This window comes from Caloenas nicobarica, chromosome 13 (assembly GCF_036013445.1).
Source record: "Caloenas nicobarica isolate bCalNic1 chromosome 13, bCalNic1.hap1, whole genome shotgun sequence".
Taxonomy (NCBI): Eukaryota; Metazoa; Chordata; class Aves; order Columbiformes; family Columbidae; genus Caloenas; species Caloenas nicobarica.
Window position 1 is genome coordinate 12,115,478 of NC_088257.1, and position 17,960 is coordinate 12,133,437.

The window sequence follows — 17,960 nt, forward strand, 5'->3', positions numbered from 1 at the left end:
TGATGCTTGCAGTGAAGGAGGATGCTGTGGCATAACAGGTCTTGTGTGAGGGTGGCAGATGTGGATGGCACCCTGTTCAGCCAGGACGTTCCTCCTTCCTTCGTGGTGGCATCTGCCCATGTGCCCACCCTGCCACCACCCTTCCCAGCTCCTCTCCACTGTGCTGGAGGTGCAGGCAGCTGCCTGGGCTGGGGCGAGCAGCCAGCGTGGGAGTGCGGGTCTCTTGAGTCAGCTTGGCTGTGAAAAACCAGAGCTCTTTATTTGGTGGTTTTCCAGGAACTTTGTGTTTCTGGAATAAAGAGACTTTATGTAAATCTCAGTTTAAAAATGAAGTGAATAGCTGGCTGGAGGACAATGGCAGCACAAACCAAAATGCAGCCTGAAGATGCAAGAACAAGCCAGAATGGGTTATTCTTAAAATTTGCTGAGGTCTGAGCCAGTCATTTTGAGTTTTGTGTGGAGTTTTCCCCTGCTTTTATATTGCAGTGATTGGCCCTGTAGTGGCCCAGGCACACTTGTCCCTTGCCAGCTGCCCTTCCCTCCCTGCTCTCCTGGCTGAGGCAGGAGAGGAGCCCACAGCTGCTTGAGATGATTCTCTGGCAGGGTCGGGCTGAGTGGAGACATTTCGTTCAGCATGCAAGTTGCTCTTAAGGCATAATGAGAGGAAATTAATCTTTTCCAGAGGAACCTGTGCAAGAGGAACCCACATGTAGCGCTTCAAACTGTCATGCCTCTTTCACAGAAATAGATACGTGGTATTTTTAAATGACATCAGCCCAGTGGGAGGTTAAACAATCTGGAGAAACTGTTCCTCTCCCTCTTGCCTGCTATATTTTAGTAGCTTGGGTTTGCCCTTGCTCAGAGCCCCTGATGGCAGCAGGTGCGGGGGGCTGTGCTGGGCTGCTCCTGCAGGAAGGACCGCGGGGCCCCAGCTGAAAGCAAGCACTGGGGCCCAGTGGTTCTCTTTATAATTTGCATTTTAATATTCCAGACTTAAAAAGACTCATTTGCGGGTTTTCCTTTTCACTAGAATAAAAAGGATGCTTTGCCAGACAGTTAATAACTTCCCTTGCTTCTCCTCTGGGAAAACCAGCCTGTGTCGCCCGGAGAGGGCTGACAGTGGGAGGGAACGCTCCCTGCTGGGGCCTTCTCTGGAGATAACAAGCGAAGACTGAGCGGCAGAGCTGATCTAATTGCTCATTGCTGCTTCCCTTCCACCCTTCTCCTCTCAAGCTTATTCCCTGTGGTGCTATCCCATCCCCGCCCAGCTCTGGTACCGGCCTGGTGCCGAGTGGGCTGAGCTCATAAAATCAGCGGGGAACTAACTCAACTGCAAACAAACCCCAAACAATTAAAAATCCCACCCCCAAAATACCCACTTTTGGCCATGGGTAGTGCACTGAACCAAAGGAGGAGGACAGCAAGGTCTCTCTTGGTAGCAGTGGGCTGTGAATGCTACTGGATTAATCAAAGTTGAATGAGGGGGCTTTAGAAAGAGAAATATATTACCTGGGCAACCAGCGTCAGGGGAAGGACACCTGCCATCTGGGGAGCGGCTCTGGGGGAGTGGACAGACCCTGTTCCTCCACCTTGTGGGTTTTCTTGCACAGAGGGCAGAAAACTCCGTGCATTCCCAGTTTGCTGGGCTGGGAGGGGGGGAATACTCCTGTTGCAGCAGCCTCTCTAAAATCCATTGCTAAACCAAAGAGTGCCTGTGGAATCTGCAACACAGCTTTGAAATTCTTTCTGGGAAACCACTTTTATAAATATCAAGACTATTCCAGCAGTACTTTTGTTCTTTTTTTTATAAAATGTATTTTAAAATGTTTTTGTAAGATATAACACAATTACTGTAGGTCATGAAAATCATGCAAATATTTTTACTTGTAAGACTGAAAAAAAAAAAAATCTTTGTTCTTATGGGGTATCTCTTCAATACCTAAATATAAGGATTAGAGGAGCTGTAAGTTCAGGAGAGTTTTCACCCAGTGATAAAGGAGATGAGAAATATGGGTGGAAACCATCTGACTGCTGAGGTGGAGACCCCGTGTTACAGGACTGTTGGACACCGTGGGGCAAGGCAGCCAGGCTGAGCAGCTCTACAGCAGGAGAACTCCGCTCTGGTAATAGCGAACCATTGTGGAGCACGTCCCTCTATCAGCTGATAAAGACAAGGAAAAAAAATGGCTAAGCTTAGCTTAGAAAAAGTTCAGCTTTTGACTCTTCCGAGTGTTGTTTCTTACAGTTTAGAACCAAAGCATTGATTTTGGAGCATCTGTGATATTCGACATACCACATCAAAAAAGCAAAGTGGCAGTAAATAAGACAGGGTCTAGCTGTAGTGTTAAGCCCTTGATGAGGATCTCGGCAGCACCACAAGTATCTCTTTCCAGCAAAAGCTGGTAGGGATGAAGGAAGGAGGTTATTAAAGAATCTGTTTCTGGAGTGCAGTTAAGTCTTATCTGTAAAGTTAATCCTCCACCGTGGCTTGGGGGCCCGCAGGTGTTCGGCTTGCACAGTCCAGTTTAGGCTTTGGTCACAGCTTACCAACACTTGTCTGGAAACAGATGCAGGATTCCAGCGCTGGTTTATCGAGGCTGAAATCTGAGAAAAACCAGTGGTGCTCAGTGCAACTGGTTGTGTTCGTACAAGGAGTCTTACCTTTAACCATAAAAATGAGATCTCTCTTCTGTGTCATTTCCTATTTAGACCAGATGCCTTTGCTTATTAGTGCAGCTTTGATGAGGCTGAGCGCTACTCTTACTTTTATACTGACAATTTCCTGACCCTTAAGTAGCTGTTAAAGTGTAACTCGGTATTAACAAGGATTATTATTATTATTATTATAGGGTGTAAGGGGAGGAGGTGCAGTGATACAGTCTCTGGCATCAGTGGCACTTCTGAGCTCAGCTTTCAGGAAATGGTTGTTGGTTTCCATGCTTTATAGTAATCGAAGCATTCTGCACCAGTATTTGAGTTACACATCCATGGTGTGTTGGAATCATCATGGAAAACATAATGGGTGGCTTCAAGATTTAGAATTTCATGAGACTGCTTAAAGGTGAGTCCTACTGGCCCTGGTACCCTGTGGACTAGTTGATGATGTCGAGTAAATAGCTAAATAGCCAATACAGGCTGTTAGTGCCAAAAATGTGGAATCGTATGATAATCCCACACATGTCCATGAACAGGCTACACTTTGCTGGACTGAGGTCCCATGCATTTCCTATTTTTTTTTTTCCCCCGGGCTACTTTCTCATCCTATATTTCATTGAGATAATCTTGATCAGGATATATCAGGAAGCCAGTAAATAAGCTGTCTGTCCAGTAGGGATCATAAAAGAGGCCATTTTGCTCTGAGTAAAAGATCTGCAGCCATACCTCATCCTCCTGCTTCAGAGAAAGGATGGTTGATCCAGAGGCAACATCATGGTTCCCAGTGTTGGCGTCAAAAGTCTTGATCCGGTACTGCCCGTTGTGGACCAAGCCAATGGCCAAATGTTTGTTGGCCAAAGTGATATCATAAGTGAAGTAGTAAATGCCTGGGATGCTGCATATGAATTTCCCGCTGGAAGCATTGTAATGTCCTCCCTCGTTCATCAGGATCCTGTCAAATTTGATGGGCAGCCTTTCCCTTGGGTAGCTCTTTGAGACTGCCACAGAGAAGGCAGATTTGGCTTTGTTGGCATTACAGGTGCAGGGTCCTGGCATCCCGGTCTCACCCCTGCTCCCTTTGGGCCCTTTCTTTCCTGGTGCTCCATTTTTTCCAGGATTGCCCTTCAAACCCTTGGGCCCTCGTGGGCCTGCCTTGCCAATAGCTCCTGCTTTCCCCTTCGGTCCTGGCTTGCCAGGGTTTCCTGTTCTGCCCTGTGGACCTAGAAGACAAAAAAACCTTGTAATTTTTCAGTGACAGAGATGTTATGGCAAGTGGAACGGGGTTGTATGGTTGCAGCAGTATATTTTCATTTAAGAGGAAAACCTTGCTGGTGAGAATCCTGATGAAATACCACCTGTGGCTGGACATCTGTCAGCACTGACTAACCTCGTCAGGTGGGTAGTTGGCATGATAACAATGGGACTGGGGAGCAGGACAGTCTGTGCCTTTTAAAGACCAAAAGGCTGGTCCAATTATCTGGCTCACTTGAGAAAAAGGAGTAATTAATCATAAAGCTAGCCAGGAACAAGCTTTAAATGTTTGGGTTTTTCAGGAGCGGGACAGGTTTGTGGAGGTTTTTGTTTTGGTTTTTTGTTAAAGTGAAATCACTGTTTTTTCACCATAGCTGGTTCTGATGCTTCCTGGCTGTAAGGCTGGACCTAAAGCAGAGCCCCACCTCAGGGCTAAAGAAGGGTGGTTGTCTGATGTATGTGCAGCATGGTCAGAGCAGTGCCTGTCACCCAGCTAGAGCACTCTGGGGAGCAAGTGCTTCATTTTTTTCACCTGACTTTGTTTTGCTTGAGAGGAGGAGTCAGAGACCACCAATTTGTCTCATCTCAAGAGCAGATGTCAGAACAGGGAAAATCTCAATTCATAACAAAAAGAAGCAAATAGGAACTGCATACAGCATGAAGATGCTATCAGCAAATCATGTGAGCCTGAACCCCCCTGGCAGGAGCTGACAAGTGTGAGATGTTGGAAGGGGGAGAGTGGAAATTTCTAGAAGGGTTTCCTATGAGACATTGTCTGTCCTGGGGCTCAGATTTAGGGTGATGGATTGCTGTTAACTGGGCTGTCACGCTATTGCTTTTACATTTTACCCTTGTGTTAAGAAGCGCTTTTCTCTTACCTTCATCGCCGTGCTCGCCTTTATCCCCGTCCTTGCCATCCTTGCCATCTTTGCCTGGGAAGCCCATCCTGCCGACCATCCCCGGCACCCCGGGCGCGCCGGGGGGGCCGGGTGGCCCGGGGGGTCCCGGCAGGCTGCACGCCAGCTGGGGACCTTCCTCCAGCACCCTCTTGGCAGAGCCCCCCAGGATGTGGTTTGCCACGCAGGGCACGGTCCAGAGGAGGAGGACAGCGGAGATCATGGTGCAGCCTGGAAAAAGGAGACGGGACGTGGCTGTTACGTGTGGTCACCAGCACATGTGGGCACAGTGGTGTCCCCTCCAGCAGGACCGTGTGTTGTAGAGACTTAGGTGAGAATGGGAAATAATGGAGCTTGTTTTGGCAGGATCGGGAAGCTGTTTGTTTTGGTGCAACTGAATTCAAGGATTTGGCTTATGGAGTTTTCTAGGTCTGAGCAATATTTTTTCAAACTTGCTCTTATCTAAGTTTGTATCTGTGGCCATCCCTCATTTTGCTTTGTTCCCTGGGCCTCCTTTCCCCCAAAACACAAGTAGTGATGGCAGAGAGGTGCAGAAAACAGCTGCTTCATAGCTCTTTGATTAGGAGAGATCAAGCTAAAGCCAAAGGATTCTTTTTTAATGAATTAGCCATGTATCACTCTAATACAACTCCTACCCCTGGGCTAAGAGGTGCACATTCTTATTTGATAGAAAAGACTCCTATGAAATTTAGTCTCTTCCCTTATTACAGCTGCCTCTGGTGGGGGGTTAAATATTTTACAGGAATCATCCCTTCGCACAGGCTTTCTTACCACATCCCAAAGTCCTGCTAATTGAATACAGAATATAAGTGAAGATTGAAGAGCAAGCCAACTGCCTCTCACGTATTTCTTCAAGGTTTGGTGCTGAAGCAAATTTGTAGTTAAACACAGATGCAATAGAAGATGAGCTGGGATATCCCAGACCTTTTAATCTCTCGGTGGCCTTGTGGTCAGGCAAGGTCCTGTGTGGCATTAAGCCAAATACTGTGAGGCTTTAGCGTCTCCCCAGTAGTGTTATGTTTAACTCCTGCACTGGAAATAAGATGCTTAAATTACTGTATAACTTTCTTGTTGGTCTTACTGCTCTCATCCTCGTATTGGCTCCTGGAGGGGTTGGAAATACATATTACATGCTCCAAATCCAGCGAGCAATATGCTACGTATTAATGCCGAGTGGGAGCACCCCCAGTTCTGTGATATGTATAATTAAGAACATACAGAGGAGTGGGAAATGCAAAACAGATCTCTGGGCTCGATTTGGCTGCTGAGCCATTTTGTTCTTCAGCTCTCTTTTGCTTTTCTTATGCCTAAGTTTATTTGCTGCTGGGGAAAGGTGTGGGTTTAATGGCTTCGTGAGACAGAAATCACTAACCAGTATTAATGTGGACAGTTAAAGAAAGGCTTCTCAGTTCATAGAAAGGGAAACAAAATGTGTAAATAGTTGTGGAATGGGCAGATCCCAAGCAAAGCCACATCCCTGCTTCCAAGTAACCACCTCAAATAGGGCAGAAGAGAAGCGAGAGGTGTCTGGATGGTGGGTGACACTAACAAGTTGTGGCAAGGAAAAATGTCTTTGTGGAGCATAACCTGGAAACAAGCTGGGAGGTCAGTAGTACTGGTGCTTGGATAGCGGGGGGCTATATGTCTACCTGGAGCCGTGCTCTGGTGCAGCTCCTGAGTCGGCGTTAATTAACGGCTCCACAAGAACATTTCATCCCACATCACAGCAGCGCGTGTGGGAAGCAGAGCACAGTTGCATTCACAAGAGGATCTATAAATAACCTCTTAAAGAAATCTCTTTGAAAGAAAACAAACCTCATGCTGTTCCACCTTAAAAGGAAAATTGCTCCTCGATGTAGAACGTGTGATGAGCTCCAAAAAGCAAACTGGAAACAGATCAGCATCTTTTCTCTCTGCAGTATGGGCGGCAGGCCTGGTGCTGGAGGCAGCGTGGTTTCAGCTGAGGTCCTACTTTTCTAATGACATTTTAATTACTGTCTTTGTTAATAGGGTTTTGGAGACTTTTTGACCGTGACTGATGCCTGTTGTGCAGAAGCGTGCACTGTGCCCGGGGGTTTAGGAGAGATGGTGGAGGTCTGATCGGGGTGAGAGGAGATTCCGCATCGTCTGACCAGGCGATGGCTGTAGTTGGTGTCTGACCCTGAAATGCAGAGTTCAGCTCCTCAGCACCCAGGGAGGGCACACCAGTATTGGGCACTGATTTCAGCATGGGAAAATGAAGCGGACCAGCTTCACTCAAACAAGGTAGCTTGGGTGTCTGCAGCACAGGCACGACTGGCCAGGCTTAGGGCTGCCATGCCCCAGCTTCTCCCCAGCAGAGCCTGGGGCAGCTCCAGGACTTGCTTGAGGTTGTCAAGCATGTTGGTGCTGAGCCTGGGCCGGAGGTGCTCTGGCCCTTCATGTGCGGAGTGCCTACCCCTCAGCGGCAGCATGCATGCAAGATCTTATGCATGCAGAAATGGATTTCTTCCCAATACTTAAAAATATCCTATCCATCCATTGAGTCACTCTGAAATTATGCCTTCTGAAAATACTTGGCAGCAATGGTGCTTTCTAAGCTGCTTGGTCAAAGAAGACCAAGCTCTTGGGCTCAGGGGATGGTGCAACTTGTGATGGACAAGAGCAGCACTGAGTTGCTCTGAGGTGGAGGGTCCGGGAGGAGACACCGTCTGAGCTCCCAGATGCCAGGTAGGCTCTGCCTGAGACCTTGTGTTCTGATCATAGTTGGGTCAAACCAGAGAAAGAGGAGAGAGGCTCCAAAATGTGCTGCAAATGTCTGGGCTCTGAGGTGTAAGGATGAGGCTGACAGGTGGAGTGACAGGTGTCCATCAGCTGGGTTTGACACTGATTCCCTCTGTCCTTCAGCTGAATCAATGGAAATTGCTGTTGTGGATCCAGGGCATTCCCTGAGATCAATGTAGTGTGTAAAACTGTGCTGTGGATCCCCACCGGGTAATTTTGAGGAATACTTGTCAGGAAGGGGACAGTTTGGGAAAACATTAATCTCTGACCCTTAGAGCTGGTGGAACACACCATTATAGAAAATACCTCAGGGCAAATAAAGCAGTAAAGACAGAGCATCTCTGATTTGCAAGTGTGGTACATGGAGAGCGTTTACTTGTTTCTCTCTTTCTAACAAGCCACATGTTTAGGGGCCGTTACTATAATAATGTAACAAAATGTAACGAATGACTCAAAACAGGCATGTGTCTGAAATGGGATGTTCTGACTCTGCCCTGTTCCCGTTTACATGACACCCCCTTTCTGTTTTAAATGTTCTTTTGTCATCACTCTTCGCTTCAGTGGGTCCTTCTCATCCTGCTACAGCTCAGCTCCGTGCTGCAACCTGAGCATCCCATGAACTTCTGTAGCATGTGGAGCATCTGTGCAGGAGGAATGCAAACCCAGGAGCTCTGATAGCTTTTCAGTGCACGCTCCTTGTTGTCAGAGCCACAGCGCATCCTTCTGTCACCCGAGAGCCTCCATGCCCAGGAGCTGTGTCCCCCCAGATCTCTTGGCAGCCCCCAGTCCTGAGCTGCAGCTCCCGTTTCTGCTGGCCGGGTGGGATGGGGTGGGATGGGCTGGCTGCTGCCAGAGGTGCCTCGCAGGCAGGAGCCGGGGGGACACAGCTCTTGTCATATGTCCCCTATAGCTTCGGCTGCCACGTCCCTGCTGTGTGTGGCTCCTGCAAACCCCTGTGCGACCGCCCTCACCCCAGCCCTGTGGCACGTGAGCTTCCTGAGACACTTCACAGTTAAGAAACCAGACCAGTTCTATAGATCTATATGCATTAAAAACATGCTTCCGTAATAAAAGATTTTTCCTGTAAGAGCGAGCCCCAGGCATGAAGAATCAGTTGTACTTTCTGGTGCTTACAGAGCAGCTGGGCTGAAATCCCAGCAGAGGGAAAATCCCCGTGGGTTTGCTGGATGTGGGCTGGTTTGGTGGCACGTGCGGTGGCCAGACAGTGATTTTTTTTGCCAGGGAAGCCTCTCTGTGCCATGTGGTGGTGGCATCTGCCTGCCCACAGGGAGGAAAAGCGCAAGGGAGGAGAGAAGTGGGAAGAATCTGGGGGGAATTCCTGCTCTCAGGGACGGGGGAGCAGGATGCTCTGATAGACCAAGAGGGGGATGCAGCAGTGAGCAAACACTGTGACTTTCTACTCAATTTCCTTTCAACACTCAAGGCTTTCTTAAACACAACAACCATCTTCCTGCTTCACAGTTTCCCAGAATACCTCAAGGCATCTTAGTCTTCAAAATAATCATTACCCTCATGATCCTAATTCTCAGCTCTGGTGACTGCTCTGCGGCATCCCTGGGGTTGAAGCACAAGGAGCCCTTGGGAGCTCGGGGCTGATTTAGATAAAGGAAGGTGTGGCGCTGGTCACAGCAGCCGAAATGGATGAACTTGGTTTCTGATATAAGCCAGGGAAGTAGTTATACCAGGTATGAGTTTGATCTGTTACCTGCTATTGCGCAAAGCAATGTCAAAGGAGATAAGGTAGAGCAATGCATCTTCTGTGCCTGGACCTGTGTCTGTCTCAGCTTTAGGCAGCCAGGGGTGCCTGTGGCAAACCTTTCCCAGCCCTGAGCCAAAGCCCCATCACAGAAGCTGCTGATGGGTACCAGAGTGAACAGGGAGGCTGTAGTTTCAGCTGTATGAGGTGGGTGCTCCCAGCAAAAGTCTGAGGAATGTTTTCTTCCTAGAGTATTTCTTTTAACTGGTGACTGTTGCCTCTATGGATCCCTGTGCAGGCATTGGAAACCTGAGTGCTTGATGATCTAGACCTTATTTGGTAAGTTTTCAAAACTAAGGTTAAGAGGAGGGAGGAGAAAAAAAAAAGGAAAAGTTAATCTACTCACCACAACTAATCTCTTCAGTGAGATCTTGACAGGCGCTGGGAACTTACACAATTTTAAGCAGATGTTTTGCTGCAGATCGCTGTCACACGCAGAGCCCAAGCCCCGTCCTGCCGCAGCAGTGTCCGTCCGAGGGCTGTGCAATATTGACTTCGGTCTTTCTTTTTCATTAACTTTTTATTTCTTTTTGTGCGGATTACTAGCTTGCTGTAGCAGCTCCAGGTTTTGGCTCAACGTTGCCGAAGGCATATTTTTATTATTGTGTAATGGATCTGCGCCTCTTCCTCTGTCACGTGGCACGGGAAGAAATTCTTATGCGCATGTGGCTTGGAAAGCTCTTGATGCTCGGGGAGGTTTTCCCTTTCTCTCTCTCTCCCTTGCAGTCTTGTATGAAAGGCTCAGGGGTTGCCTGGATCATCTCTGACTGATTCTGTCTGTCTCTGCTGTAACCATTGCCCATGCAGCAGAATTTGTAAGGGGATGGGTAGTGCAGATCAAACTAGGAAACTACTTTGATACTTGATCCTGGAGAATTAACAAGGGAAGCAAATCTTGTCCTAAGGGTGGAAACTTGCTTCTAAAAAAATTTAGACAAACAGGTAATGGCAGATCACTCCAGGCTTGAATTAAAGGACATCGTCATGAATGAGCAGCTTTGCAAATGTGAATTTTGAGAGGAAACTGCATGTACCTCAGCACTGCTTCAGGTGGATGTGTGAGACAAAAGATGGAGACTTTGCCATGGGGATGGCAGGAATGCTTCTGTCTTTGGAAAGGCTTGAAATTTTAAGTTTGTAAAGTAATTACAAAACTCCTAGCAATTGCTTAAGGTAGGGCAGTAACACCAGAAGCAGCGGCTGAAGCCAGAGTTCTGCCAACATAGAAGCGTTGAGTTGCAGTAAATCCCTGTTCCTCCTGTTTTTCTGCAATTCGTGGTGTTATAGCTCAGAGCAGTATTGATATCCCAGCTTATATCAGCCCATTAAACCCCAAATCTGCAGATGCTGTACAGCTCTCAAAACTGATAGTGCTTCCCTAACAGCCCCCAGGGAGGTGCAGAGACAAATGGGGGTTGCAGAGTTTCTGACCCTGCTTACCCCCTGCCCACCTCCTCCCTCCCTCCCTGCTTTGCAGGATGCTCTGTGATGCTGCCAGGGTTGGTGTGGACCAGACTTGTCTCTTTAAGGGAGTGGTGGAAGAGTCTGAACAGGAGCTGTTTGATGCTTCAGATGTAGAGCCTGGGCTCACAGTGTGGGAGGTGATGGGGGACCTGTCACCCTGCCGGGATGGCAGCCGTGGCCCTGGGACCGTTTTCACCCAGGTAGAGCAGGTCACCGGTGCCCCGGACTGCAGCCTGTGGGTCCCGGTTGTGGGTGCGAGGTTCCTGCTCCGCCCCGGCCAGGATCCTGTGCAGGGCTTGGGACAGGCGTGTGCTCCGTGGCTGGGCTCCAGGTCCTGCCCTGTTGCTCTCCAGCCAGGAAATGTTTTCTGCTCACTGTGGATTATCAGCTGATTGGGAGTATGCTGAAAGTATCATTCCTTACTCTGCTAGAATTCATCCTTATCAGAGCTGTTGTGGATTTTTTTTTTTTAAGCGTTCCCCTGCATTTGTTGTTGGAACATGGTAGGAATGGATATAATGTAAAAATGAAGAATGTGTGCAGTTTGCTTTGAGCTGTAATCAGCCCAGCTGCCCCTGGGAGCAGTGGGAATGTTTGGCCGAGGAAGCACAGGGCTGTTTTTATGTGATGCCAACAGTCCTTCGGAGCTGGCACCCCGACCCCCAGGTCCCTGACGGCTCAGCGATGTTCCCTGCCATTGAACAACCCTCAGAACACCCTCCTCCCCAAACCCATGCAATCATCACCCTAAATTTCACTGGGATAAAGGTTGTTTTAGAAAAGCTGCCCCCAGCCCCACTGCCCGCCTGGCATTGGGGTAAGTACCGGTGGGGACACCCCCAGACACGGGCTCCGAGAGCTGCTGTCCCCTGGGGCAGCTCTGGTGATCAGTTGAATATGAATTACCACTTTTTCCCTGCTTCCATAAGTTTGTAGGACCCCGGTTTTCTTGGAGAGCCTTTCCTACCCATGTGTGGGGCTGGAATCAGCCAAAAGACTCAAGTGTTGCACGTGCATGGGTCCTGCCCCAGGTTTCTTATGAAACCTGACGAAAACTACCCATGGGCTTTGTGAGAGTGCCAGTTGGATTGGTCTGAGAAGCCACAGTGGTTTCCTCAGATGCCAATGGTGTTGAGAAGAAGAAGTCCTTGTGCTTCTCCCAAACCTGCCCTGTGGCGGCTGTGCTGGGAAACCAGGGCTTTGGGATAAATGCGGAATGGGCCAGGGACAAAATGGTGCTTGAAAATTCAGCAGTCCTGCTGGGCAGTTCAAGATGTGACCGGGGCAGTTGCAGTTCCCGGAGGTTTGGCTCTGCAGCATGCCGAAGGCACCGAGAGCCTGACCTAGTTCGGCAGTGCGGGGAGAGGCGGTGCTGGGAAGCTCCTGCCAGGCAGATGGAAAATATGTCTGTGCTGCAATGTGGAGCTGAGCTCAGCCGGGTCCCAGACAGCTCTGCTGGAGAACATGTTTGGCAGCACACTTTGTTAAATAAACAAACTGCCCGCTCACAGTGAAACAGAGCAGCTCTGAGACTTGGTTCTCAGTTCATTTTATCTTTTTTTTTCAGCTAGACATTGCAGGGAAGCGTTACAAGAGATTGTGTCCTATTCGTGCTGCTTTTTAGCAAAAGCCTCCTGCTGTGATTAACAGTTTTCACCATAGATCACGGGGAAGGCGGCTGGTTGCTGCAGTGTGGGGAGCTGGCTGGGGCTGACGCCTGCCCGGGCAGAACCCCAGGGGACACGTGTAGGACTGGGGGTGCAGGTCCCCACCATGATGAGTTGTTGTGGGGCTCCCTGCCCACCCCGCACCAGCCCGGGAGGTCCTGGCCGCGCTGGTCCTGGCTGTGCTGGTCCTGTCCCCCGCACGGCGCACTGCGGCTTTACATCCTTCAGACAAAGCTTGCTGGGGGAACGCATGGCTGCGTGCTAAGGGAAAGGGGCAGCATCCAGCACCTGCGGAGCAAAAAGCGCAATTGTATTTTTGCCAACTCGGTGCCTGAAGGTGAGCGATCTCCGGGTCCCGCCCTGGGACGGCAGGATGGGTCTGCGTCCCAGCGAGGATTTTCTCTTATTTGCTTTCTGGGCACTAGTGTGTTTTGCTGATACAGACACCAGCCTTGCAGCGACGACCTTGTAACCAAATAAAATGACTCAGCAAAGGCCAAAATAGCAGCAGTTCCCCCAGAGGCTGGAGGCAGTGTAAAATACAGCCTTCCCATTGCACTGGGCAATGGTGATGGAAGCGTAGCTCTCTTCAAAGATGTCTTGTTTTTTTGGGGGGGAGATACTAATGGGGAGGAAAAAGCATTTTTTTCTACCCAACAGGCCTCCTGGCTTACTGTGGACTGGTGATTTGAGTAATTTTTATTGCCCTGCCTAAAAGGAGTTGGGAAGTCTGCGAGCAGCCTTCAGAGAGTGATTGTCCCTCTCCAAAAGCCCCCCATAAAAATGAGTCAAATCTCTGTTTAAACCTAAAGGATGCCCTTGAGACCATTAGCTCTGCTTAGGAACTGCAGTCCTAACCCACTAAGATAAAAATAAATAGAGCTTATTTTAGGAAGAGGGAAGCGGGAACCCAAGCACCAGTGAGCCACCGCAGCACAGTGCAGAAGATCTGTTAAATTTGGGGTTTTTGTCTCATGCACCTTCTAATTCAAAGTGAAATTCAGCAATATTTTTGACTTGCCACAATTGGCTCCTGCCTAGGTATCTAATGACATAGTTCGACAAGAAAAGACTCTTCTGAAAATGCCTTGTATTTCCCAAAATACAGCAAACTGCAGCCCCACTTCTGAAGTCTGTAGCATGAGCAGCAATCCCAGTACCTGGGGACATGGGCAGCATTTGCCCAAGTCGGGAAGGCCAGTGACAAATGCCACATACCTGTGTCACGGGTACAGTGCCTTTATCCTTCAGGGCAAAGCAGCACTCCCCGGAGATGAGGGAAAAATCGCTTCCATTGCGTGCGAGCAGTGACAGTCTCTGCAGATAGGAATAGCTACAGATAAAATCCCCTCGCCTGCTGCCACTTTCCAAGCAGACAATATTCTGTTAGAGCTAGAGCTGGCTTTTCTCTTCTCAGAAAATTGATAATTTACGAAAAGCGGTCTTTCAGCTATTCCTAAATAGTAGTGTATCGGCAGAGTATACTGCCTTTCTGGTGTTAAAACCTGCAGCCTGGCGCTTTTGCTTCTGCACGTGCCCAGCGTGAGACTTGTTAAAGCGCAAAGGGACAGCCCAGCAAACCCAGAAGCCAGCCGAAGGCACCGTGCGTCTCCTCCAGCTTGGGTCTCGTGCAAGCCAGGGGCTGATGGCGTAACCCCTTACAACCGGGCCGTGCAGAACCGGGGGCGATGTGAGGAAATTCTTCCAGCCGTGCTGCTGGGGCAGCGCAGTGAGCAACTGCAGCCTCGGGCGTTGCGTCCAGTTCCGCCGTGCGCTGCAAGCACGTGTCGTAGCAGCCGGTGAGGAATGAGCAGCAACGGGTTAAAACTCTGCTGCGAGGTGGTGTTGGAGCCAGATTTGCAGTTCTCAGCTTTGTATTAAAAATCAAGAACAAATGTGTGTGCAAATGCGTGAAGGAAGTAAATGCACCTAAAAAAAGGGCCTCTTAAGAGGTGCGGTGGGAGATTATGACATGAGGAAGGAATTTTTTATGCTGAGGGTGGTGAGAGCCTGGCCCAGGTTGGCCAGAGAGGTGGTGGAGATGAACCATCCCTGGAGACATCCCAGGCCAGGCTGGACGGGGCTCTGAGCAACCTGAGCTGGTGCAGATGTCCCTGCTCGTGGCAGGGGGGGCACTGGGGGAGCTTTGAAGGTCCCATCCAACCCACACTATTTTATGATTCTATGATCACAGAGCAACAGGCTCGGGACTCTGCTCAGATCCAAATGCAATGCAAATGAGTGGCTGAGTGAAGGCTGTTTCTAAAATGTGTTGGAATTACTGGATTTACTCTTAATATTGTGTAGCTTAGAAATCTTGGTCTTGCTAATCTGTCCACTGAGCAAGGTTTTCCTAACCAAGCCATTTTTTTTCTTTGCTCTACCGAGGTCTGAAATGCAGCGGGTTTCTGGTTGGGTCATCTAGAGATGTGAACACATTTTTTTCATGTAAAATAATTAGTTAAAATTAGAATGATATTTTTCTCTTTCTTTGTTGCATACAGCAAAATGAGGAGTTGCCTGCACGTAGTTCAGGCCACAGTGTTTTGGCCTGAACAGAGTAATTAAAGTTATATCCCAAAATGGTATGGAAAACTGCAGTTACTGGGTGGCACTAGGCACTAGTGGGCATAGAAAATCCTGTCTCTAGTTTTTTTTTCTTTTTCCTAGAAGTTGAACTCCATTTCATCCTTAACTACTTGCTGTCATTCCTGCTTTTTCTGATCCTTCAACAGTCTAAAACCATCATGCTCACGTAGAACAGTGCATCTCTTTGTTTAACCCACTCGGGAAAGCAATAAAGATCCAATTACAAAGAAACGTGGAGACAGTAAAAGAACTACCTTCTGGCACACCTTGAAAGATAACACAGTGTGCTCAAGTTTTCAACAAAAAAAAAAAAAAGGAGAATGTTTTACTCTATATGTTTTAAAAATGCAAATATTTTCAAATCAGCTGGCTGGTGCAGTTTGCAGATTGAGTGTGCCTCAGACAACCAGTACTCAACAGGATAAAACATGAGGCAATCAAAGCAATTGTTGAAAAGGGACACAAGAAAATAAGTTTTGAGCTTTTCCAAGGGTGAGATTCAGTGAAAGCTACCCTGCCTGTGCCGGGACAGTCTGTCTTGTATTATAATTTGAGAATTTGACTGGTCCATGTTACCAGGCTAAGAAATTTCCTCTTGCCTCACATCTTTGTGCATGCAAGAAACAGGAGTTCTCACCTTCAGCTGCCTATGCCAGAGTATACACATTTTCCTTGCGTGTTAATTTTGTCCAAGCTAGCCTACAAACTTGTTTTAAACTCATTCTAGAGAGGAAAAATTCTTCTTGTGCAATAGGAAGTGGTCTTTGGATATGCACAGTCAAATTGCATGCCAAATCCAAGGGGAAGCAGATGGAGGAAAATTAATCCTCATGATCAGATCCACAATGTTCTTTAACATTTAACCTTTATGATATAAATAGGACAACATGTTTTAAGCTTTATTTGTCCTTTAACTGTTCACATTGATCCAGGCGACATCTACTCTGCATCATTCACAAACTCAAGGAACTGTATTTTGAATAAAACACTAGTAATTGGTTTTTTTGACCTGGAGCTGCCTTTCTGCTTTACCATGGAGGAAACTGGTCCGTGTCCCCACAGGCTCTGTCCTAGCAGAGCAGACAAGGTGTGCCAAAAAGTGAGTTACAGTCATGTCATCAGGTATTGAAAAGAAAATCCATCCACAGGGATATGCTGAAGGTGGAATTCAGTACACTTATTGGTAATAAACATATCTCTCTGTAGCACTGGACATGTTATACTGGCTTCTAAAATATGCACACCTTTAACAGTCTCCCCATTTTTCTCTGGAACGTCAGAAAAACACTAAACGAGAGTTTAAACCTGAACTCTACAGGCTGCCTAGGCTGGTGAATTACTTTGTCCTTCATTCTAAATTGCTCTTTTCAGTATTATTTCTGAATTGCCTCCTTTAAAGGATCAAATCTAAATAGCTCAAGGAACTGGTAACAAGGACCCTTCTGACATCTCATCTTCGCTCCAACTAAACTTGGCTCTAGGACAACAGCGGCTGGTGCCTCTGCAGCTGGAGCTGTGCTGGCCGCAGGTGCTACAGCCCTGAGAAGAATAATGGGTCACAGTTCAGCTAATCCAGACAAATCATCCAAGGACAGTTTGCATTCAGGCCACACCAGCGGATCTACAGAACACTGTAAACACTCAACCTAAAATTGTGATAATCATTGAGAATATCACAGATAGTTTTAATATAGAACTGCATTGGAGACTAATGCAGAATTTCCATTATTAGCATTTTTGTATGATAAATGAGAACACTTGTGGAAAAGAGCAGTTTTCCCTGGAAATTACCCATAACATATAAAGGTCAAGACATGAGCTGATGTGGAAATCTAGAATGCGAGTCACTACTATAGTGGAAGGAAAACTATATCCTTAATATTTTCCCTGCCTTGGACTGTCTAAATCTACATTGTGAATATGTAAAAGCAATTTCTGCAAAAGCTGATTTCTATTCTTTAAAGTTTTTTTCCTTGTACTTGGTTATATTAACAATTCCACCCCCAGATCTCTGATCTCACTAGCTGGTTACATTCTTTTTGCAAGTGCTAGGAGGATTTTAAGATCAAGTTTTATAAAGCGAAAGTCCATGGTTAGATCTACAAGTCTTATAAAATAAAGTTTGCGTTCAGAATGAGTACTTCTGTAACAAAAATAAAGGGGAAACAGACTTGGCGAAAACCTAATAAAAAAAGGAAACCAGCTTTACAGGTGGAAATTACAACATGTTGCAGGCATAACATACCATTTCATTTTCTTCCAGTAACTTTAACTTCCTTCATTGTTTACAAAGTGGAAATTGTAATCAGGTTCTTAATATTTTAAGAAGAAAAGCCAGGATTACAGAGTCTTCCTTGCCCTACTATTAATATAACCACATTAAATGTGGTTAGAAAAGCCACATCCAAAAAGACAGTTTAAGCTATAACAGAAATAATTCTTAAACCTTCCAACTCCAAAGTTGTGCTGTCAAATTTTACCCTTTTCTTCAACTTTTAATAGTTAAAGAGGAAAGCTCCCAGTTTAAGGACCAATATTGCCAAACACAAAGCAGATGCTGTTTCACATTATCGCAAGGTATTAGAGCCTGACACTTGGTATTACACCATGGAACAGGACTCTGGAAGTTGTGCAGGTAGGATGAACACTGTTACCAAACAGAAAACCAAAGAACTCAGATCTCTGCAACTGAAATTCATATCTGCAGAAACAGAATTAGAATTTAAAGGATCTACAGTCATCTTCTCCTAACCTCTTAATAAAAAAGGCTGGACAGCATTTAAGACCTCTATATTAATTTAACCTAAGCTGTACAAAGCAAAAAATTTTTACATTTCCAAAATATTACAAAGTGACCAAGAAATACACTATTTCTCC

The 17,960-nt window shown here is 47.1% G+C and overlaps 1 protein-coding gene across 2 annotated transcripts; it reads right to left on the reverse strand.

Annotated features, from left to right (window-relative positions):
- Positions 1-1,856: 1,856 nt before the first annotated feature.
- On the reverse strand, positions 1,857-9,973 carry C1QTNF2 (C1q and TNF related 2). Of its 2 annotated transcripts, XM_065644122.1 has the most exons (4): positions 9,710-9,973; positions 4,785-5,033; positions 3,382-3,875; positions 1,857-2,604 (listed from the first exon to the last, which is right to left on the reverse strand). In XM_065644122.1, exons 2-4 carry the CDS (start codon positions 5,023-5,025, stop codon positions 2,452-2,454), a joined length of 888 nt encoding a protein of 295 aa, XP_065500194.1. In that variant the 5' UTR covers positions 5,026-5,033; positions 9,710-9,973; the 3' UTR covers positions 1,857-2,451. The 2 variants fall into 2 exon arrangements, with proteins under 2 accessions (XP_065500194.1, XP_065500195.1); XM_065644123.1 differs by having other exon boundaries at positions 2,513-3,875.
- Between the last annotated feature and the right edge of the window lie 7,987 nt (positions 9,974-17,960).

Bases quoted from the DNA above. Each gene is read 5' to 3' on its own strand.
- C1QTNF2 (XM_065644122.1), bottom strand. From the start codon at position 5,025: ATGATCTCCGCTGTCCTCCTCCTCTGGACCGTGCCCTGCGTGGCAAAC. The intron at 3,876-4,784 runs GTAAGAGAAAAG...TTTGTCTTCTAG, and splicing joins AGGCGAGCACGGCGATGAAG to GTCCACAGGGCAGAACAGGA. The intron at 2,605-3,381 runs GTATGGCTGCAG...GGTTTTTCTCAG, and splicing joins CTCTGAAGCAGGAGGATGAG to ATTTCAGCCTCGATAAACCA.